The sequence below is a fragment of the Stegostoma tigrinum genome, chromosome 32 (genome assembly GCF_030684315.1).
Source record: "Stegostoma tigrinum isolate sSteTig4 chromosome 32, sSteTig4.hap1, whole genome shotgun sequence".
NCBI lineage: Eukaryota > Metazoa > Chordata > Chondrichthyes > Orectolobiformes > Stegostomatidae > Stegostoma > Stegostoma tigrinum.
In genome coordinates, this window is record NC_081385.1 from 31,989,221 (window position 1) to 32,013,342 (window position 24,122).

Below are 24,122 nucleotides of genomic sequence, written 5' to 3' on the forward strand. Positions count from 1 at the left end.
GTGTGTGTGAGAGAGATGGGGGAGCGAGTGTGTGTGAGAGAGATGGGGGAGCGAGTGTGTGTGAGAGAGATGGGGGAGCGAGTGTGTGTGAGAGAGATGGGGGAGTGAGTGAGTGTGTGTGAGAGAGATGGGGGAGTGAGTGAGTGTGTGTGAGAGAGATGGGGGAGTGAGTGAGTGTGTGTGAGAGAGATGGGGGAGCGAGTGTGAGTCTGTGTGTGAGAGAGAGAGATAGATGGGGGAGCGAGTGTGAGTCTGTGTGTGAGAGAGAGAGATAGATGGGGGAGCGAGTGTGAGTCTGTGTGTGCGACAGAGAGATAGATGGGGGAGCGAGTGTGTGAGAGAGAGAGATAGATGGGGGAGCGAGTGTGTGAGAGAGAGAGATAGATGGGGGAGCGAGTGTGTGAGAGAGAGAGATAGATGGGGGAGCGAGTGTGTGAGAGAGAGAGATAGATGGGGGAGCGAGTGTGTGTGAGAGAGATGGGGGAGCGAGTGTGTGTGAGAGAGAGAGATGGGGGAGCGAGTGTGTGTGTGTGAGAGAGATGGGGGAGTGAGTGAGTGTGTGAGAGATGGGGGAGCGAGTGTGAGTCTGTGTGAGAGAGAGAGATAGATGGGGGAGCGAGTGTGAGTCTGTGTATGAGAGAGAGAGATAGATGGGGGAGCGAGTGTGAGTCTGTGTGTGAGAGAGAGAGATAGATGGGGGAGCGAGTGTGTGAGAGAGAGAGATAGATGGGGGAGCGAGTGTGTGTGAGAGAGATGGGGGAGCGAGTGTGTGTGAGAGAGAGAGATGGGGGAGCGAGTGTGTGTGTGTGAGAGAGATGGGGGAGTGAGTGAGTGTGTGAGAGATGGGGGAGCGAGTGTGAGTCTGTGTGAGAGAGAGAGATAGATGGGGGAGCGAGTGTGAGTCTGTGTATGAGAGAGAGAGATAGATGGGGGAGCGAGTGTGAGTCTGTGTGTGAGAGAGAGAGATAGATGGGGGAGCGAGTGTGTGAGAGAGAGAGATAGATGGGGGAGCGAGTGTGTGAGAGAGAGAGATAGATGGGGGAGCGAGTGTGTGAGAGAGAGAGATAGATGGGGGAGCGAGTGTGTGTGTGTGAGAGATAGATGGGGGAGCGAGTGTGTGTGAGAGAGATGGGGGAGCGAGTGTGTGTGAGAGAGAGAGATGGGGGAGCGAGTGTGTGTGAGAGAGAGAGATGGGGGAGCGAGTGTGTGTGAGAGAGAGAGATGGGGGAGCGAGTGTGTGTGAGAGAGAGAGATGGGGGAGCGAGTGTGTGTGAGAGAGAGAGATGGGGGAGCGAGTGTGTGTGAGAGAGAGAGATGGGGGAGCGAGTGTGTGTGAGAGAGAGAGATGGGGGAGCGAGTGTGTGTGAGAGAGAGAGATGGGGGAACGAGTGTGTGTGAGAGAGAGAGATGGGGGAGCGAGTGTGTGTGAGAGAGAGAGATGGGGGAGCGAGTGTGTGTGAGAGAGATGGGGGAGCGAGTGAGTGTGTGTGAGAGAGATGGGGGAGCGCGTGAGTGTGTGTGAGAGATGGGGGAGTGAGTGTGAGTCTGTGTGTGAGAGAGAGAGATAGAGGGGGGAGTGAGTGTGAGTCTGTGTGTGAGAGAGAGAGATAGATGGGGGAGCGAGTGTGTGTGAGAGAGAGAGATGGGGGAGCGAGTGAGTGTGTGTGAGAGAGAGAGATGGGGGAGCGAGTGAGTGTGTGTGAGAGATGGGGGAGCGAGTGAGTGTGTGTGAGAGATGGGGGAGCGAGTGTGAGTGTGTGAGAGAGAGAGATAGATGGGGGAGCGAGTGTGTGAGAGAGAGAGATAGATGGGGGAGCGAGTGTGTGTGAGAGAGAGAGATAGATGGGGGAGCGAGTGTGTGTGTGTGAGAGATAGATGGGGGAGCGAGTGTGTGTGTGTGAGAGATAGATGGGGGAGCGAGTGTGTGTGTGTGAGAGATAGATGGGGGAGCGAGTGTGTGTGAGAGAGATAGATGGGGGAGCGAGTGTGTGTGAGAGAGATAGATGGGGGAGCGAGTGTGTGTGAGAGAGATAGATGGGGGAGCGAGTGTGTGTGAGAGAGATAGATGGGGGAGCGAGTGTGTGTGAGAGAGATAGATGGGGGAGCGAGTGTGTGTGTGAGAGAGATAGATGGGGGAGCGAGTGTGTGAGAGAGAGAGATAGATGGGGGAGCGAGTGTGTGTGTGAGAGACATAGATGGGGGAGCGAGTGTGTGTGTGAGAGACATAGATGGGGGAGCGAGTGTGTGTGTGAGAGACATAGATGGGGGAGCGAGTGTGTGTGAGAGAGAGATAGATGGGGGAGCGAGTGTGTGTGTGAGAGATGGGGGAGCGAGTGTGTGTGTGTGTGTGTGAGAGAGAGATAGATGGGGGAGCGAGTGTGTGTGTGAGAGATGGGGGAGCGAGTGTGTGTGTGTGTGAGAGAGAGATAGATGGGGGAGCGAGTGTGTGTGTGAGAGACATAGATGGGGGAGCGACTGTGTGTGTGAGAGATGGGGGAGCGAGTGTGTGTGTGTGTGTGTGAGAGAGAGATAGATGGGGGAGCGAGTGTGTGTGTGAGAGATGGGGGAGCGAGTGTGTGTGTGTGTGTGAGAGTGAGATAGATGGGGGAGCGAGTGTGTGTGAGAGAGAGAGATGGGGGAGCGAGTGTGTGTGAGAGAGAGATGGGGGAGCGAGTGTGTGTGAGAGAGATGGGGGAGCGAGTGTGTGTGTGTGTGTGTGTGTGTGTGAGAGAGATAGATGGGGGAGTGAGTGTGTGAGAGAGAGATGGGGTAATGAGTGAGAGAGAGAGAGATGGGGGGATGTGTGAGAGAGAGATTGGGGAAATACTGAGTTTGTGTGAGAGAGAAATAGGGGAATGAGTGTGTGTGCGTGTGTGTGAGAGAGAGAGAGCGAGAGATGGGGGAATGAGTGAGTGTGTGTGAGAGATGGTGGAGCGAGTGAGTGTGTATGAGAGAGATGGAGGAGCGAGTGTATGAGAGAGATGGGGGAGCGAGTGAGTGTGTATGAGAGAGAAAGGGGGAGCGAGTGAGCGTGTATGAGAGAGATGGGGGAGCGAGTGAGTGTGTATGAGAGAGATGGGGGAGCAAGTGAGTGTGTATGAGAGAGATGGGGCAACGAATGAGTGTGTGTGTGAGAGAGAGAGATGGAGCGCATGAGCGTGCATGAGAGAGAGATGGGGGAGCGCGTGAGTGTGCAGGAGACCTAGGGGAGCGAGTGAGTGTGTGTGAGAGAGCGACACATGGGGGAACGAGTGTGTGTGTCTGTGTTGTTTGTGAGAGACAGTGTGATGGGGGAACGAGTGAGTGTGTGCGTGAGAGAGAGAGATGGGGGAACGAGTGAGTGTGTGTGTGGGAGAGAGAGAGAGATGGGGGAGCAAGTGAGTGTGCATGAGGGAGAGATGGGGGAGCGAGGGAGTGTGAGAGAGAGAGAGAGATAGGGGAACGAGAGTGTGTGTGTGTGTTTGTGAGAGAGTGTGTGATGGGGGAAACGAGTGAGTGGGTGCGTGAGAGAGAGAAATGGCGGAACGAGTGTGTGTGTGGGAGAGAGAGATAGGGGAACGAGTGAGTGTGTGTGTGTGTGAGAGAGAGAAATGGGGAAACGAGTCAGTGTGAGAGAGAGAGATGGGGGAACGAGTGAGTGTGTGTGTGGGAGAGATGGGGGAGCGAGTGAGTGTGCATGGGGGAGAGATGGAGGAGCGAGTGAGTGTGCATGAGGGAGAGAGAGATGGGGGAAGAGTGTGTGTGTGTGTGAGAGAGAGAGAAGTGGGGGGAACGAGCGAGTGTGTGTGAGAGAGAGATTTGGGAACGAGTGAGTGTGTGTGTGTGAGAGAGAGAGAGAGATGGGGGAGCGAGTGCGTGCGAGCGAGCGGTGGGGGAGCGAGTGCGTGCGAGCGAGCGGTGGGGGAGCGAGAGCGTGCGAGCGAGCGGTGGGGGAGCGAGCGAGTGCGTGCGTGCGAGCGAGCGGTGGGGGAGCGAGCGAGTGCGTGCGTGCGAGCGAGCGGTGGGGGAGCGAGCGAGTGCGTGCGTGCGAGCGAGCGGTGGGGGAGCGAGCGAGTGCGTGCGTGCGAGCGAGCGGTGGGGGAGCGAGCGAGTGCGTGCGTGCGAGCGAGCGGTGGGGGAGCGAGCGAGTGCGTGCGTGCGAGCGAGCGGTGGGGGAGCGAGCGAGTGCGTGCGTGCGAGCGAGCGGTGGGGGAGCGAGCGAGTGCGTGCGTGCGAGCGAGCGGTGGGGGAGCGAGCGAGTGCGTGCGTGCGAGCGAGCGGTGGGGGAGCGAGCGAGTGCGTGCGTGCGAGCGAGCGGTGGGGGAGCGAGCGAGTGCGTGCGTGCGAGCGAGCGGTGGGGGAGCGAGCGAGTGCGTGCGTGCGAGCGAGCGGTGGGGGAGCGAGCGAGTGCGTGCGTGCGAGCGAGCGGTGGGGGAGCGAGCGAGTGCGTGCGTGCGAGCGAGCGGTGGGGGAGCGAGCGAGTGCGTGCGTGCGAGCGAGCGGTGGGGGAGCGAGCGAGTGCGTGCGTGCGAGCGAGCGGTGGGGGAGCGAGCGAGTGCGTGCGTGCGAGCGAGCGGTGGGGGAGCGAGCGAGTGCGTGCGAGCGAGCGGTGGGGGAGCGAGCGAGTGCGTGCGTGCGAGCGAGCGGTGGGGGAGCGAGCGAGTGCGTGCGTGCGAGCGAGCGGTGGGGGAGCGAGCGAGTGCGTGCGTGCGAGCGAGCGGTGGGGGAGCGAGCGATTGCGTGCGTGCGAGCGAGCGGTGGGGGAGCGAGCGAGTGCGTGCGTGCGAGCGAGCGGTGGGGGAGCGAGCGCGTGCGTGCGAGCGAGCGGTGGGGGAGCGAGCGAGCGAGTGCGGGGGAGCGAGCGAGTGCGTGCGTGCGAGCGAGCGGGCGGTGGGGGAGCGAGCGAGTGCGTGCGGTGGGGGAGCGAGCGAGTGCGTGCGGTGGGGGAGCGAGCGAGTGCGTGCGAGCGAGCGGTGGGGGAGCGAGCGAGTGCGTGCGGTGGGGGAGCGAGCGAGTGCGTGCGGTGGGGGAGCGAGCGAGTGCGAGCGGTGGGGGAGCGAGCGAGTGCGAGCGAGCGGTGGGGGAGCGAGCGAGATGTGGGGGAGCGAGGGGGAGCGAGCGAGTGCGAGCGAGCGGTGGGGGAGCGAGCGACTGCGTGCGTGGCATGGATGGACGGAGATAGAATGTGGGACAAACCAGGAACTCCTGCAGAGGAGATGGCTGTGTGTCTGACCCAGGGGATCATCTTTGGGGTAGGGTGTGGTTTGGCTGGTGGTGACATTCTGGATTTGGAGGCGAGAGCGATTGAGGGTTGGTGGGTGTGTGTTGTGCTGTCATGAAATCAGGAAGATCCTGATTTGGAGATGGGAGAATCTTTGGGATGGGAGATGGGTGGGGTCCTCATTTGTGAGCAGGGAGAGTTCTAGATTGACTAGATGAGGTTGGGGGTCCTGTTGCAGATTCAGACTGGGTGAGCAGGTCTTGTTTTTGTTGGAATTGGGATGGATAGCCCTGTTTCTGGTTTTGGGGTGCTGTGAGGGTGGTGTTATCTGCACGGAGTGAGTGTTCTGGTTTGTGTGGGTAGTATGGGTTTGAGGAGGGGAGGTGGGGTTTGTTGGAACAGAAAATTTTGGTTTTGGGGTGTTGCTGGTGCTCAGGGTGGTTTCAGTGAGTTTGCTGTCGGGTCAGGTCGGGCAGGGTTTACAATGACATTGCCTGGCTGATACTGCTTCAAACCCACACAACATTTTAGCAATGGAAGGCACAAAAATGCTGATAAGAAAGTTCAAAACTTATTGAGTAGGTTGTGAAAGGATCTTATTTGTTTGACACACTGGTGGAATTGAGAGTTGAGCAAAGAAAACACCAAATAGTGTGATGAAATCCTGTGTCTGAGACATACTGGAACACCTTCGGCTGAAGAAATTTCAACAGTACAGACATGTTGGAAGTTAACATACAATCTACAGGGTAAAAATGCTGAATTGATCAAAAACAGGCAGCTCTTTCCAAAATTCTACTGATGTGAATTGGTTGTTGTACTAAATTCTGTATTGTTGTGAGTTTCAGCAGTTTTTGGACATTTTGTATTGAGAGTCATGAACTCAATACTAAAGGATATATTTGCAGGATGGTTCTTGGCTATTCACTTGAATTTGGCCACATGGGATTGGTGTTCTCCTACTCAAGCTATTTAATGCCTTATATCAGTAAGGATGGAGATTGCTGGAAGTCAAAGTAGAAGAAACTCAAACAACTATTTTTTGGAGTGGTTTCTCTATTTTGTGCTTTGAACCTCTGGTGCGTCGAGATGCTGTCAGTTTTTCTATTTCTGTTTTACCATTTTTTAACAAGCTTAATGATTGTTGATTTGTAGTCCATATGATATCTTGTTTGGGTTGGTGCTAATGCAGATCTTGTGGTGGTGTACATTACATTAAAGCAAGCTAAAATATCCAATGGAGGATTATGGGCAGTGATCAGAAGCATTGTCAGGGAGATAGTTTTGTTGAGGAGATGGTTAAATGTGGGTGAGAAGAAGCTGTAATTTAATGATCCCTAAAGAAGATTTATGCACTGGCCCAGAAATCTGACAACATTACCTGGGCCTGGCAGTGTAACTCCTTGACAAGAAAATCTGCATGAACAGTTCTAAAGCAAAAGGGTTTCACAATCGATGAAAACAATAGTTTGTGCTGAAGCACTTCATGAGTACATTTCAAGCAAATGAGCATTACTGTACACGCTAGAAAATTCATCATAAGCTCAAAAGTATGTGCCCAAAGTGCAGTGCCCTTAATAATTATTTCCTGTTCCCAAGTGCTGGAGCACAGAAATTCAAACTGGAACAGTGCCCATAATATACTGTTCTTATTGTTATCTTTGGAAGTCTTTGTCTTAATCTAACATTACAGAGCGTAAAGTACTCAAATCCAGCTGCCCAATAAACAAAATTATCCGAACACCAGACATTTTCTGTTGGCCTGCAGAACATGGTGATTGAAGGAAAGAAAAGCATTATTACAAGTCTTTTGGAATACAGCATGTGGTTAAGTGGGTGGCTACTTTAAAATAACATGCTTGAAATCTTTGTAAACACTGAACACTATTTTTGGCACCTCAAAGCCTAAATATTAAATAAGGCAATTAAATGTGAGGAGCTTCCTTCACAGAATATTTCACAGGTTAGTACAGGAGAAATTGCTAACCTCCGATCCAAAAGACAGAAGAGCCTCAGGTTAGTTTAGACATATGAAAGTAAAATAGTCACCTTTATCATGTGCCTGTTCTCAACTGTTCCAGCGGCTAATCCAAGTTCTGCCATCACCTAGTCCAAAGGGGCCGAAAAGATTTTAGACATCACCATATCCAGCTCTACATGATGTGATTAAGTCCATGAAGTTGGTGGTCTGAGTAAGGAGTTGTATTTGGAGGGGCAGAGGAAAAGTTAAATTATCCCAAGTGAGGTTAATTATTTTGTGTAATTTATTCTTTTCTTTGGCACTGATGAGTAACTTCCTTTACTTTCAGTATTCCTCGTGATTGCCTGAGAAGATGGCAGTTCCATTTGTAGAGGATTGGGATCTGGTGCAGACACTAGGTGAAGGAGCATATGGCGAGTGAGTCTCAACTGCTTATTCATGTGATTTGGAAGAGGTGAATTACAATAAATCAATTTTAAAATTGATTAGAAACGAAACCACTAAAAAGTTGCCTCCTTCCTTGAATGTTTCTTAAGATGTTTGTCCTGCATTAGATGCAGTACTTTTGGTGTTCTTTTCCTCGGTGGTGTAGCCTGAGCAGGTTTTGTTTGCCTCTTTAGGGTGCAGTTGGCTGTGAACCGAAGAACAGAGGAGGCGGTCGCGGTGAAGAAAGTGGACACTGCACGTGCTCTTGACTGTCCCGAGAACATCAGGAAGGAAATTTGCATAAATAAGATGTTGAACCACCCAAATATTGTCCGTTTTTACGGACATCGGCGTGAAGGCAACATCCAGTACTTGTTTCTGGAGTATTGCAGTGGAGGAGAGCTCTTTGATCGAATAGGTAGGAACCTCAGTTAAGCTTTGACATGGCAGGAAGACAGACAACTTCCAATTAAATAACACCTTTCAACATGGTAAAACATCTGTGTTTCAAAGCAACATTGTCAAATGAAATTTGACAAATTCTCAGCAATTATTGGGGCATGGAACCAAAAGCACGGTGAAAGAGTTTTTTTTTAAAGGAAGGAATAAGGGTCTTAGGAGGGAATTCTGTAATTTGGGTGTTGGTTAGGTCACTTAGCTGGGTAGTTGCTTTGCAATGCAGAGTGATGACAATAGTATGGGTTCAGCTCCCGTACCTAACTCCTCTTCTCAAACTCTTTCCTCGCCTGATGGGAGCAGTGGCCTTCAGGTTAAACCATCACCAGTTGTGTCTCTATAATGAGAAAGCAGCTCAATGGCCCTGTGGGACTTTGGTGACTTGACTCCTTTTGGTTTGGATCCAGGGAGCCAATTATGCAGCAATTAGTTTGGGAATGCATAAGTAGCCAGAATTGTTGTGTGGGTATCTTGTATGACTTGAGAAGGTTAAAGAAATAGGGATTACTGAGGCCAGGGAGGGACCTGAAAACAATGACAAATGTCGAAGAAACAAATGCTAGTGAGGCTCAGAAAACAGAGGTTTTCAATGAATGGGACTCAACATGAAGAGTTGGGATATAAGCAAGAGTGTTTTGAACTGGCTGAAGTTTATGGAATGCAAATGATGGGATGATGGTGAGGAGAGTGTCGGAAAAGCCAAATTTGGAGGTAACAAGGCAAAGGAGACAGAGTACGATATAACTGGTATCAAACTGGTGAATTTTATGCTGGCTTATGTTGTGTTGAAGCAACTTCAGCTTTCCAGTAAATGCTTGCATGTGAAGACCATCTGGGTAAAAATGTGCTTCTTAGTACTGAACTATTCAAAGCCTTGTGGGCAGTAGGCTCTCGAATCTTCTGTCTTCATCTCCCCTTTCGTCATAAGTTTCTCCTTAAAACCTGAGTCTTTATCCAAGTTTTGCTGCTTACCTTAATAATACTTTGCACTGCACAGTCATACATTTTCTTTGATGTATACGTTTGCAATATGAACTCTACTGATCTGCAATTTCACAGAATGTTGTCAGTGTTGGACCGGACATGAGGGAGTAGCTCAGTTGGCCAAAAACTTTGATGCCGTAGCAAGCTACTGCTTCAGTTCCAATGTGGGTTTCCTGCTGGTATATGATGTCAATGGTGTGTTGGGTTGAAGGATATCCAGTCAGGCAGCACGTAGGCCCTCAGCATTGAGTTGTAATATTTGCAGCGAATGCTCTATTGCAGTGATGCCTCAGTTTTGAGATTAGTGGTTTTGCAGGTGTGGCTGATATTTGGCAGGGATCCTCTTTGAGAGCCATTTTAACTTTCTCTTGGAATTCAGACTTCTAGTAGAGTAGTTTACATATCTGGGATTGAGTGTTTGATGATGCTCATCTCAAACACAGAGAGCAGTTTTGCTTTAGCAAAGGTGTTATATGAATGTAATTTGTTGTTATTGTCATCTTGAGGTTGGTCTCCAATCTGTGCTGAGACAGCTACTCTGAACTGGGGCAGTAAGATGCGCCACAATTGACTTCAGGTTTTTTAGTATTTTTCTGGTTTGTGCATTTTTGAACTTGCTTGGTCAGCCAGATTTTACACTAACAAATGGAGTAACTTCTAATTCATTGCGTTAGCTGGTTTAGTGAACCTTCCGTATGTGGTGCTTCTAACAGCATTCTGGGGAGCAATGTCATGCTACAGTTTTCTGTATGAGCACGGGCTGGAAGATGGGATTTAAGTTAAAGAATTAGTGCTGGTGAGCAGCAAAATGCTTTAATTTCAGGCACAAGTATTTTTAATTTTTTGACAATGTATAATTAAAAAGGATTGAAAAGTGAGGCAGTTGTGCTAATTCTCTTTTGAACTTTGATTAGGCTACAAAGTACTGGACTGTCTGTCGTCATCTTATAAAAATGATTTAGAGATATTGGAGAGGATGGAGTTGCCGGGGTGAAATCAGAAATATATGTTCATATTGAAAGATTTGATGGGATGAGCCTTTTTTTTTTCTTGGGGTGGAACATGGTGGAAATAAGGATGACAATGGGAATAGGTAAGATTTTGATAGAGTGAATACAGAGATAATTTCCTCTTGTGATGAAGAGTGTAGCTAGGAGCTAGAATATGACAGTCTCCAAAATATCCAGTAGGGAATTCAGAAGAAACTTGTCCCACACGGTATAAGTATGTAAAACTGGCTACCTCAGGGAGTAGTCGATGGGAATCTTATACATGTGTTTAAGAGGAAACTGAACAAACAGATGAGGGACAAGGCAACAAAGGGTTATGAATGTACAATTAGATAAGTATAACAACAATAATGAGTTGATTGGGCCAAATGGCCTGTTTTTGTGCACTCTGTCCTGTGTAATTCCACGGTAATAGCAGATTAATGCTCTGACTGATTTGATTTGTATTTCTGTAGAACCCGATGTGGGTATGCCTGAAGTGGATGCTCATAGATTTTTCCTGCAGTTAATAGCAGGAGTGGTAAGTACTTTCATTCTTCTTTGAAGGGAAGTTTGTCCGTCACCATGCTGTCTGGCTGAACATGTTCTTGTGCAGTTTCTTCTTTGAGTCCACGCACTTCCAAATAAAATGTTTTGCTGTGGAAGCCCCTATAGGCCCAAGCTAAGTCTGCTGTTTTGTGTGATTCATGGAAGATGCTTTGTTTGTAGTTGAGAGCCCTTATTTCTTTTGCTGTCATGGTTGATGTCTATAATACGTACTTCCTATTCTTATCAAAATCTGATAAATTTCAACAACTTTGTTTTGAAATTTCTAACTACTTTGAACATTCCAATGAAATGTTATTGACCTGAAACGTTTACTCCCTTTCTGTCACCACTGATGCTGTTTGTTCGGCATTCTCTGTTGTTACTTCAGATTTCCAGTATCTGCAGTATTTGGTTTTTCCAATACTAATTCTTTGCCTTTTTGAACTTTAAAACAAAAACTAGGTGTGTTGGATCTAGATGTGTTTATGTGATTTGTAGGGGCATGCTACAGCAAGTTTCCTTGTGCGGCATCAGACGGTGTAACTAAAGGTGGATTGTGTAGTGCTTACCTTCATATGCGTATATTTTCAATGCCTGCCAAAATTGGGTTTGTCCACCCACCAAGGCTATAAAGTATTAAGACTATCACATGCTATTTTAATCATCAGAAATACCAAAATATGCATTGGAAGTCCGGCTTGAAGCCAAAGCAAGGCAGACGCTCTGTAAACCAGAGGTCCTAAGCTGTAGCTCAGTAACCACATCTGTTAACCCTGCCAAAGCTGCTGTATTTGCATTTGTAGTTCTCACTTTAGTCTGTCATCTCGTTTTTTTTTGAGCCTGGAGATTTTGGAGGAGCTGTAAGATAATTCGGAGTAAAGGCTTCTATTTTTCTTCCTCCTAGGAGTACCTTCATAGTATTGGAATTACTCACAGGGACATCAAGCCAGAGAATCTGCTGCTTGATGACCGAGGTATGGAACAAAAAAAACTGATCTTTTTGTCTTTCGTGACGAAGGAGGCTCAAAGGCCAACTGTTCTCCATGTCTCATTCCTCCCAGGTTTCTGTGAAAGCTTGAGCTGAATTTTTACTACAACTGCTTTAAATCATGAGCACCAAATGATGTGTAACTGTTGTGGATAACAAGGTAGAGTAGAGAAGGTTCTCTATGTGATGTCACACTCTTCTCTATGTAGAATAAGGGGCAGGATTTTCCAAGGAGTAGCAATCATTGCCACCCTGCTTATTTCTTCCATTTTAGAATTGCTGAGTCAGACAGCACAGAACCAGACCCTTCTGTCCAATGTGTTGGTGCTGACCAAGTTTCCTGAGGTAAACTGGTCCCACTTGCCTGATTTTGGCCCATATCTTTCGAAACCTTTCCTATTCATGTACCTGTCCAAATGTCTTTTAAATGTTACAACTGTACCTGCATCTACCACTTGCTGTGGCAGCTCATTCCACACATGAACCATCGGCTGTGTGGAAAAAGTTGCCCAGCCTGTCCCTTTTAAATCTTTCTCACCTCACCTTAAAAATGCCCTCTAGTTTTGAACTCCCTTACCCTAGGCAAGAGCTGTTTGGTATTCACCTTATCTATGCCCCTCATGATTTTATAAACGTCTCTAAAATCACCCCATAACCTCTGGCGCTCCAGTTTAAAAAACCCCCAACCTATTGCAGCATGGGCGAGCGAAGACTCAGTGCATAGCACTGCTGCCTCACTGCACCTGGGACCTGGGTATGATTCTGGCCATGGGTGAATGTCTGTGTGCAGTTTGCACGTTCTTCCTGTGCCTGTGCGGGTTTCTTCCCACAGTCCAAAAACGTGCAGGTTAGGTGGATCAGCCATGCCAAATTGCCCAGCGTCCAGGGATGTTGAGGCTAGCCATGGATTTGCCATGCAAAATTCAGGGATATGGTAGAAGAGTGGGTCTTGGGCTGGAATGCCCTTTGGACAGTCGCTGTGGACTTGACAGACTGAATTCTACACTGTAGGGATTCTATGATTTTATCCAGCCTGTCCTTACACTGCCCAGTCCTGGCAACATCCTTGTTAATCTTTTCGGAACCCTCTCCAATTTAATGAAATGCTTCCTATAGCAGAGCGACCAGAACTGTACACAGTACTCAAAAAGTAGCCTCACCCACATCTTGTACAACTGCAACGTGATGTCCCAACTTCTGGCAGGAGATGATTGTTGTTCCTTCAAAAATGTGCAGTGTACCTGAAATCTAACACCTCCTGTGTGGTGCAGGATAACTGGGGAAAGTGAAACAATGTCCCCATCTTTTGCTGTATCCTGTGATTTTAAATTCACAGCACAGCCAACCCTCTCTGATGGCTGCAATAAAAGAATAAGAATGTGAAGATTGCATGGGCTCAGGATGTTAGGGCATATTGCAGATGGGGTGTCAGTAAATGACAGCATGTTTATGTCTGGATGTGTGGGCATATGTGGTCTGGCAGGGAGACAGTAGATGTGTAACTAAAGATGGACTGTAAAGTGAGAGGGGGATTCCGAGTTGGGGTCCGGGAGAGATAGGAGGGAGGACACGGTGAGTTAGTTTAAATGTTACCCAGGAGTTAGACTAGATTTTTAACCTCCCATGTTTCCTACATAACTAGTAATTGAAGCAAAACGTGCCATCGATCAGACTGCTCAATTTCTGGGAAATCCCCAGGGTCCTGCCACACTGGGGTTCCACGGCTCCCGTCTACACTGCAGAAATGATTATCTGGTTGTTGGAGCATGCAGGCAAAAATGTCTGATAAGTTGTGATTGTCAGCTTTGTACCAGCTAAGAAAGGTCTTAGTCTTATGCTACGTGAGGCTTACTGAGCTCCAAAACAATAGGACATAATGACAATAGGTCATTTAGAACTACCCGGTAAGAGCCTCCTATTGGATGCTATCTCTTTCATTAGAGTTGCTGCTCCAGTCTGCACTTTTTGGAACCACCTGGAGTAGGGTTGAACTCTGCATGTGATAACCACAAAGCAAAATGAATGTTCTTTACTTAAAGAGCGACTGGGAATGGGCAATACATATTGGCCTAGTCATCAATGCCCACATCCCATCAACAAACAAAAAATAATCTTATAAGAAAGGCCAGTGGTTGTGACTAAATTTGTTTTTAAGCATCTGTCCAGTCCCTGCTCCCACTTTTCTTGATTTTGCATTTGGATGATAAATAAATCCTCTTAAATGAATTGAAGAATTAAGAAAATTGACCCAGGAAATATTGGTTCTTGAATGACCTTTAGTGTTTTGAGACTTGGAGATCAGGATAATTTCCATTTTCCATTGACACTGGATTCTCATAACCTCAGTGCAGTAAAACAGTTGGCCTCAATGCCTACGCATGAGAAGGATACAGTCAACCAGTGTTCCTGCCCTGATTACTGTCCATGGTTTTCTGTGTTTCCAAAACCGTGGTTGTGTAAAGTCTTGGACCTGGCTGCAGTTCCTCACTCTTTGATTTATAATATTGAGCATGATCTTTTTAGTGTGGATCTAATGGGGATCTTGTGCTTCAGTGCAGTTGCTTTCAGGTGATAGTGGATTGCAGCATGATAGGACGCCTTTGGCCCATCACATCCTAGCTGGTCATCAAGCAACTATCTACTTGCTAATCCCACTTCCCCACACTTGGCCTGTGGCCTTTGTATGGTATTTCAAATGTTCATCTAAATACTTAAATGCTGTGATGGTTCCAGCTTTTATGCCCTTTTACACTGAGAGTTCCAGATGCCTGTCACCCTCTGGGTGAAAACATTGTTCCTTAAATGTCTTCTAAACTTCCCGCTCCTTCCCTTAAATAAATGTCAACTCTAATATTGAAAAGGTATATTCTTACCAATGTTCCTCATCGTTTTGTAGACCTTAGTCGAGTGAACTAAACGGAACCAAAAATTATTTGAGGCCATTTTGTTCGTCTGCAGTAACTTGTAAAGGATAGAAATAAACTTTTTAGAAATTTTTACCCCTTTTCATTGCCTTATCTTTTGAATCTACATGACTAAGGTTGCTGTGAGGGGTGATAACATTACCAGTTACTACGGATACATCTGGCAGTGGAGAGTGCACTAATCGGCTGGATGAATATTAATTATTTCAAACAAGAATTGTTCTTGCTTCATTTCAGTAAAAGACTCTGTGAAATCCCTCGGAGTTCCTACCTACTCTATGGCTTAACCTAAGCTTGTTCCCACAGTGACATTGCCCTGCCCTGACTTGAAGTATTTCCTTACTTTGCCTATTGAGTATTTTCAAGAGGAAGTTCCTACTACCTTCACATTGACTAAATGTCACCTGGTTAAACTTGATTCGAACCTTGGCCAGACCACACTCTGGCATCTGCGGGGATTTTGCTTGTTATATTATGTTAGAAAGACGGAGGTAGTGCGGGGGGCACACAAAACAAGGTTGTAGATCTTTTTATGAGGAATAGATAACTAACTGTCTTTTTCTCTTGGAAAATGAAGAAGGGTGACCTTAAAGGTCTTTAAAACTTATGGAGTACTTTACAAGTAGTTGCTTTCTCTCATGTGGCAAAACAGAGGTGAAGGCTATCAACATTAATTGTTCACTGAGAAATCAAGTAAGGAATTCAGAAGAAACATGTTTGCATAAAAGGTGTTAAGACTCTGGATTATGCTATCAAGAACTGGTTGCGGTGAATGATGTACATGCACTTAAAGTAGCCAATAGAGTCTAATGCTAGTTTAAATTTGTAAGGCTTGGAGAAGACCCATTTGGGAGCATATGTTGCTGGTGTGGACTTTTGGGATCAATGACCTGTTTTTAATATTATTTATGCAACATTTGTTTTTATTCATCTGTGGGATGTGGGCTTCAATTGTTAGCCCTTAAGATGATGACCGGAAGTGTCCTCTTGACCTGGTGCAGTCTCACACAATTCTGTTAAAGATGGAGTTCCAGAATTTTGACCCAACAAAATAAAAAGAACGGTGATCTGTTTCGAAGTCAGGATGCTGAGTGGCTTGGAGGAAAAGTTGTAAGTGGTGGTGTTCCCATGTATCTTCTGCTGCCCTTGTCCTTCCAGATGGTAGTGGTTGTTGGTTTAGAAAATGTTGGCTAAGGAGCTTTGGTGAATTTCTGAAGTGCATCCTGTAAATAGTACACACTGCTGCTACTGAGTGTCAGTTGGGGAGGGAACGAAACCAATGTTTGCAGATATGTTGCCAGTAACATGGTTGCTATGGGGTGCTGGGTGTTATCAGGCTTCTGGTGTGTTGTTGGAACTGCAATTGGGAAAATAATCCGTCACAATCCTGACTGACTTGTGCTTCTAGAGTACGGTCAGACCCTTGGGGAGTCGGGAGGTGAATTATTCATACATGATTCACAGACTCAGGCCTCACTACTTTAGTTCAGAGTCTGGTTGTTGATAAGCCCCAAGATATTGATAGTGGGGGACTCAATGAGGGTAATGCCATTAAATGCCAACAGGTGTGCTGGTTAAATTCTCCCTTGTTGGAGATGGTCATTGCCTGGCACTTCTGTGGAGCAAATGTTACTACTTGTCCACTCACACCAAGACATTGCTGCATTTGACCATAGACTGCTTCAGTATTTGAGGAGTTCCAAATCTGCTGAACATTTTCCAATCATCAGCGTACATCCCAATTTCTGACTTTTCGTGGAGAGTAAATCATTGACAAAGCAGCTAAAGATGAATGTGCCTTGGATACTACCTGAGGAACCCGTGCAGTGATATCTTGAAGCTGAGGTGACTGCAGTCAATATTTCTCTGTGCCAGCTGTCATTCTAACTAATAGATTTTTCTCCTTGGTCCCCATTGACTCCAGTTTAATTCCGGCTTCTTGATGCCACACTTTTTGTATCAAGAGTAGTAATTCTGTGTAAACAAAGGTTTACCTTGGCTTAATATTTAAAATGTTTTTCGTTCCAATTACTGGTTCCAGCTTTGTTTTTCCCCATCCTAAAAATTTATGTGCGCAAATTTATAATCGTCAAGGTTGGTGAAGGCAAACGGTGGTCCTTAGTCAGTGCGTGAAACCAGATGTAAGCAATGTGTGGGCTGGAAAACGTGCTCCCTGATTTCCTGCTGGCCATAAATGGAGAAACAGCTCACTTAATTCCATCAGTGATAAGGCCCGAAACGTCAGCTTTTGTGCTCCTGAGATGCTGCTGGGCCTGCTGTGTTCATCCAGCCTCACATTTTATTATTCACTTAATTCCATGTCTTGTTTATGTTGTCAAACAAGCAGAGTGGAAGGAAACCTTTAAATCCAGCTGCCTTCGACCAGTGCAAGAAAAACTTGACCTGTATTATAGTATTTTGCAGCCTGGTGACAAGTATAGCAGTGCGGGCTCAACAGGCTGGTTAGTCTTCTCTTGCTCCTTTTTTTGTTCTGCAATTAGCCCTGGTTCACAGATCAGTTTCTCTTAGGTGTTCCTGAAGTATTTCTTTTAATTCCATTTGGAGAGCCATAAACTGCAACTTCAGCAATCCTTGAGAAGTTAGGCTTTGGCAGCATCAGTGGGATGTTGCTCAGCTGTTATTGACTGTGTGGCCACTGTGAGGGAAGCCTGCAAACCTACCCAAGGGCAGTGAATCATCGATATGAAAACTGTGTAAAAGGGCTTGACTGTATTTACGCCAATGACCTTGACTCCATGTGTAGTATGTCTAGCCATTTGTTTTTGTTTGCCTTCTAGATAATCTGAAGCTTTCCGATTTTGGCTTGGCAACTGTATACAGGCACAATGGACGTGAGAGGTTACTGAATAAGATGTGTGGCACCCTGCCATATGTTGCTCCTGAGTTGCTGAGGAGAAAGGAGTTCCGTGCAGAACCTGTGGATATCTGGTCGTGTGGCATTGTTCTAGTTGCAATGCTGGCTGGAGGTTAGTTCAGTCTTCATACAACGAGAGTGAAAATGGTTTATCACAGTCATTTAAGATGTGACTGTTCCTCCCATGTCTGCTTCTTTCATCCATCCCTCTCCCTTTCTTTCTCTCCCCCCTCTCTCTCATTCTGTGTCTAGCGGTCTTGGCCCTTTCTAGTCTATCTGATGTCCTGTAACATTTAACATTATATTGCCTGTGTTAGCACAATGATTGCTTTTCTCAGATTGCTCTTTGTTGTAGTCTCTGAAAGCAGACACTTGGAGTGAAGCACCTAGTTTACTCCACATCAGAGAGAGTTTTCAAATAATAGTTTTCACCCTTTAGTGACATAGCTTGTTGTGTTTTTCTCCCTCAGGCTTTGTGCGATAGTGGAAACAGTGGCATAGTGAGAATAGGAATTTGGGAATCTAGAAACTGAGAAAATGGAAAACTGGAAATCAAGAATTTGAGGCTAGTATTCTGGGACATAAGTTTGAATCCCACTATTGCAGTTGGTGAAGTTTGAATTTAATAAAAATCTGGAATAAAAGCTAACCTCCTGGTGACCTTGTAACCACTGTCTAATTGATGTAAATGTCCGGTTTATTTTTTTTCCTTCATTCATTCATGGGATGAGAGCATCACTGACCAGGCAGCATTTATTGCCCATCCCTAATTGCCCAGAGGAAAATTAAGAGTCAGTCACATTGCTGAGAGTCTGGAATCACATGTACACCAGACCAGGTAAGGATGGTAGCTTCCTTCCCTAAAGGACATTAGAGAAGCAGATGGGTCTTTCTGACAATCGGCAGTGGATTCATGGTCATCATTAGATTCTTAATTCCAGACATTGATTGAATTTAAATTCCATTGTCTGCCGTGGCAGGATTCAAACCCAGGTCCTCAGAACGTTGTCTTGTTCTCTGAATTAACAGAGATTACCACTATGCCATCACCTCCCTTTATTCACTGACATTGTTTATGGAAGGACATTGTCCTTACCCAATCTGACTCCAGATCTACAGCAGTGTGGTTGCCTCTTAACTACTCTCTATTGGCAATTAAGGATGGACAAAGAATGTTGGCCTAGTCGATGGTGTCCTCATCGCGAATGAATTTAAACAGAGAGGAGCTGCAAGAAGATGCATAATTCAGTATATGCGAAAAAGTAAACAGCAAATGTTTGTAATCCAAATTTGATATTTGAAAGCCCTGAACAAATGACTATGCTCTGTTTTCTTTTTGCAACACCTGAAGATGCAAATACCAGTTTTAGATTTACTGACTGCATTGGATATCGTATCTACTGACTCTAACATGAACAATTTTCAATCTGGGGAGAAATTGAGACTCTTTTTTTTTGTTTGGTCAGTTTTGCTGTTTGAATGGGATTTCCTGGATTTTGATACTGTGGCAATGAAGGATGCATGTGTCCATATCAGAATGGTTTGTAACTTGAAGGTGATGGTGACCCTAGATGCTAGCTACTTTGTTCGCCTAGATGGTGGAGCTCACCAGTTTGGAAATTCCTGGCAAAGGACCTTTGGTTAAGCTGCTTTGGTGCTTCCTATAGTTGGTACAAGTTGCAGCCATGCTGCAGATCTGGTGGAGGACATGGATGTTTAAGGCGGCAAAATAAAATTAAAGCACAACAGATGATGGGAATCTGAAATAAAAACAAAATGTTGGAGAAATTCAGCAGGTTTGTCAGCATCTGTAGAGCTAGACACCGAGTTAATGTTGCAAGTCTGGTATGATTTGTTTGGAACGGTTCTGAAGTAGAGTCATTGGACTCAAAATGTTAACTCTGTTTTTCTCCACTAATGCTGTCAGACTTGCTGAATTTCTCCAGAAGTTTGTTTTTGTTTAAGGCAGTGAATGGATTGTGAATTTATTGGATTGTTTTGTCCAGCATGGAGTGTTAATTTTAATGGAGAGATTTTCAAAGTTAAAAGAGCATTTATTTGGGGCAGATTTCAGTTCAGTGCCACATCAAATTGTTGCCTTTACACTCTCCCTTCTTGAAATGATACTCGATTGCCATTAGAGGCTGCTGGTGTTTGGAACACAGCTTTATTTCTTTGAAAGCCAGGGACTGGTCTGCTTGTTTTGTGTGAGGTGTTTGCTGAACAAGGTCGCAGATAGTGTGAACTAGCGTTGATAGATATCCAGTTACGACTATGCTTTGATTTGATTTGTTACCTTTTGAAGCTTTTTGTCAAGCAGCTTACAGATTTTGTGTGAAAGTTGCTGCGTAAGGTTTGAGTTCCAGACTTTATCTTGAATAGGAGGAAGGTGGCCCTGGATCTTTTCATCTTTCATAGGAAGTATTACAGGAGAGGACCTGTTGTGGTTTAGTTTCTTTTCACTGCAGTTAGAATTTTCCATTTTCTAAAAAAAAACTTGTGTCTTTCATGGAATGTGGGTGTCACTGGTAAGACCGATATTTGTTGCCCATCTATAATTGTTCTTGCTGGGCTGTTTCAGAGGGCAGGTAGGATTCAACCACATGGCTGTGGATTTGGAGTCTCACGTGCCAGTCAGACCAGATAAGGACAATAGATTTCCTTCCCTAAATGACAGTAGTACGCCAAATGGGTTTGCATGGCAATTGATTATTTCTTGGTGAGAGACAGGGAGGAAAGACGAATTAAGGCCACTTTTGAATCAATGTGATCTTAGTGAAGGGTGGAACAGCTCAAGGGCTGAATGACATACCCTCCTGTTCATTATGGTCTTATCCTTTTGGAGCCGCATGCGTCCACAAATGTGCAGCAACCCCATAGTAAAATCAGATGATGCCCTGAAGCCAAGTGAAAGAATTTGGAAGTGCCACACTCTGGAACAAAGAGGCAGGCACAACAATAAAAAATAGAGGGGACTTTCACGGGGAAGCTGATCAATTGTCAGAATATATCTATGGTTGTTCTTCTTTGCTGACAGATGATTCTGTGTTGCAGAGCTACCCTGGGACCAGCCTGCGGATAGTTGTCAGGAGTACTGTGATTGGAATGAGAAGAAACTATACCTAACGCCATGGAAAAAGATTGATTCCATTCCACTGAGTAAGGAAATGATCAGGGATCTGCTCCTTGGACCAAATACAATTGAGAATATCTGCGACAGATTTACAGTGGGGAAGAATTGCTGCCCCTTTAGGTGTTTATGGCTCAGTGGGTAGCACTCTTGTCTTTGAAACAGAAGGCTGTAGGTTCAGTTCCTACTGTGAGATTTGAGCATGTAATTCTGGAATGGCATGTCATTATAGTATTGCACTGTCAGCCGTGCTGTCTGTTTTCTTATTTTCTTGGCTGACTGAGTTGGCCGAAGGAGTTGAATCAATGCAAATTTGCTGTGTTTTAAAATCTTTTAAACTCTGTTCTATATTGTTAGACCTTTGCTTTATTTTATTATTTCAGTTTATTGTTAAAGAAAATCTACAATCTTTTGTGCCTGTGTTTCAATGAGTACCCATCATAAATTTAAAGATTTCACACTGGAATCTGATTTTTTTAGTGATTAGTGAGATCAGCTGAGATCATAGCGCCTGTATTATACAATAGTTAGACTCCTTTTGCCATGAAGGTCCCTCCTTCCCAACCTCTGTTGCCTGGGGAATGGTGATCTACAGGTTAAACCACCACCAGCCATACTTGTCTAATGAGAGAGTAGCCCTATGGTCCTGTGGAACTATGATGACTTTACTTACTTGCTCCTTTTATGTTGAGGGAGAAAATAAACTTTCTCTGCTGGGTAACATCCCAACATCGGAGCAAGTGAATGGTTTCAAAGTGTTGTTGTTGTCTCTGTAGGCAAGATCTGCTACCTCACAGTGCCAGGGAATTTGAGGTTAATTCCATCCATGGGTTTTGCGCATTCTCTCCATGTCTGCGTGCATTTCATCCGGGTGCTCCAGTTTCCTCCCACAGTCCAAAGTTGAGCAAGTTAAGTGGATTGGCTATGCTGAACTGCCCCCATAGTGTCCAGTGAAGTGCAGGCTAGATAGATTAGCATCAGGAAATGCAGGGTCACAGCATTAGGAAAGAGGGGTGACTTTGGGTGATACGGTTCGCAGATTGGTGTGGACTCAGTGGGCCAAATGGCCTGCTTGCACACTATGATTTTATAACAATGTTCCACAAATTGTAGTGAAATGGTCAGTTAGTCTGGTGACTGTTGGCCAGAGCACCAGGACTGCTTCCCTGAACTTTACACTATCAGACATTACTGTCAGGACTGTGGGTAACCAAGACAGGAAAGAGCTGGGTTGATCGTTAACTTGGGTCCGTGTAAGGTCACACTTCACTCTGTAGTGAGCAAGTTATGCTTGATGTTGAACACAGTTGAAATAATTAGTGAAGCTCTTAAAGCATAAGCAGACTTGTCTTATATTCCCTACAGTGAGCTAATTTTTTTTTAACTTTATCCTGTGTATAATTTGCTATTTTTAATCGTTTCCTCTGATGCAGAAATCGTGAATCTAGTTGTACACCTGTCATTGTGTCAATGACAAACATGCACTGTGGTTGTAGTAATGGCCCAAAGAGAATGAATGCCAATATTCATTTCATAACTGCCTTCAGCAGGAAAGTTCAAGGATGTAACAAAGATGTAAATCTTTGGAATTTTGGTCAACATGAGTAATGGCTCTAAGTTTTAATTTTCTGGTCTTCCTTAATTATTCCACAAAGAATAGCCACTACTTTTCACTGGTATCCCTGTGACATGCTCTGTGATTTATTTACAGACATGTTCTTCTTTATTTGAGCTTTCCTTTGGATAGCCCTGAATACCTGGCCATGTAACATGGGACATTGCAAAGTATTTGAATGAGACAATGAAAATAATTGAAGGAGTACTTTGGTAGAGGAAAAGAATCTATTACTCTGGTGAGGGAAGCTAAAGGCGAGGTGGCCTAACCTTAAAATTTGAATTTAATCAATCAACAGGGAACACCCTTTCTCAGAGAAGATGGTGGAATTCTCATCCTGTAAGAAGGTGGACCCAATTGGAAATTTCAACATTGATAGATTTTTGTTAGTGAGATCTCTGAAGATGAAGGAACTGGAGCTGAGATTTGAAGTAATTAAATGGCAGAACTGGCTTGGGATGGGCTGAATGGTTTACTCCTGTTTGTGTGTGCTTGCTGCCCTTTCCTGTATGCCCTACTGCTGTAGCTGGGGCACCCCAATTATTCTACTGTTTGTAAACTAATTTCTACTGTTATAGAACCCAAATGTTTTGTGCTGTAAAGCAATACTAGGTGTTAACTTACAGGTGGAAAAGAGGCAATGCGCATCTAGCTGTACGTTGACAGTAGCTCATTCTGTTGAGACTTTTCGGCATTACCTTTTGTGTGATTGTCTGTCTGGTTTATGCAGGCCTGCTGAACAAAATTCTGATTGAAGGCCCAAAGGCCAGAGCCACGATTTCAGATATTAAAAAGGACAGGTGGTTCATTTATCAATTTAAGAAAGGTGAGTCAGTTTGACCGAGCACTTGTTTCTTCCATTCCTTTAATGATAAGTGATGTAGTCTGAACACCGATCAGGAAGGAAATGCAGTTAGTCCCTTTATGATATTTAACTGAGTCAACATTTGAATGCTCAGTTTGTTAGTGAAACATGGTGATTCTAGCCAATTGGAGAGGCCAGCCTCTTTATTCTACAACTATACCCCCTGGTCCTAAAGGGGAACAATCCTCTTTTCATTACCTTTAAAGCTTGTTAAGAGTGTAGAATATGTTAAGAAAATGTTTCAATGAGATCACCTTGCATTTTCCTAAACTCTGTGGAGAGTCTCAAACTGTTTAGCCTTTGCTTATAAGACTGTCCCTCCATACTAGGATCATCCTCACGAACGTCCTGTGTACTACCTATGATGAAATATCATTCCTTTAAATAAGCACACTGAAACTGCTGTCAGTACTCCAGATGTGGTCTCTCCAACGCCTTGTACAGTCACTGTAAGATGCCCTTTCTCTTATACTCCAACCTCCTCGAAATAAGGGTCAAAATTTCATTAGCCTTCCTGATTATCCTGCTATATTTGTGTGCTAGACTTCTGCATTCCATACACAAGTATCCTCAAGTCCCTTTGTGTTTCAGCTTTCTGCAGTTTTTCTCCATTGAAATAATATACTGGTCTTTTGTTCTCCCTTCTAAAATGAGCATTAGATTTTCCATGGCTGTGACCTGGCAAAGTTTGATTATGAAGAAAGATTAGATCTATTGAGATTTGTTTTCTTTGGGACAGAGGAAACTGAAGAGAGATTTCATTAATGTGTATAAAATTTATGAATAACTTAGACAGTGAATGGAAAGAAGCTGTTTCCCATCAATATCATGGACATAAGTTTAAATTTATTGGTAGGATTAGAGCGGAATTTGAGGAGAGTTTTTTTTTACCCAGTATGGTGGGAATGTGGAACTCACTGCCTGAACCTCTCCTCACTTAATACCTAACTGGATTTGTACTTGAGATGGAAAGTTGCACTCAAAGACCTGAAAAGTGGATTAAGTTGAATGGCTGTTTTACAGTTGGCACAAGTACAATGAACTGAATGGCCTCATGGGCTGTACATGTCTTGAGATTCTAAAATTTTATTCTTTTCTATTTTTACTGAGTACTGTCAGACACTTTGTGTCTGCCCTGAA

The 24,122-nt window shown here is 45.3% G+C and overlaps 1 protein-coding gene across 5 annotated transcripts in view; it reads left to right on the top strand.

Annotated features, from left to right (window-relative positions):
• Positions 1-24,122, top strand: part of chek1 (checkpoint kinase 1) — a 140,756-nt gene that overhangs the window by 102,354 nt on the left and 14,280 nt on the right. For 2 of the 5 annotated variants that reach the window (XM_048562436.2, XM_048562438.2), the window contains exons 2-8: positions 7,510-7,598; positions 7,802-8,025; positions 10,513-10,577; positions 11,490-11,559; positions 17,296-17,484; positions 20,427-20,531; positions 22,848-22,943. In XM_048562436.2, the coding sequence (XP_048418393.1) occupies positions 7,534-7,598; positions 7,802-8,025; positions 10,513-10,577; positions 11,490-11,559; positions 17,296-17,484; positions 20,427-20,531; positions 22,848-22,943 (814 nt within the window). In that variant the 5' untranslated portion in view covers positions 7,510-7,533. Of the gene's footprint in view, positions 1-5,626; positions 5,950-7,509; positions 7,599-7,801; positions 8,026-10,512; positions 10,578-11,489; positions 11,560-17,295; positions 17,485-20,426; positions 20,532-22,847; positions 22,944-24,122 lie in introns of those variants that run through there. The other 3 variants (XM_059638990.1, XM_048562437.2, XM_059638991.1) reach the window with 3 other exon arrangements.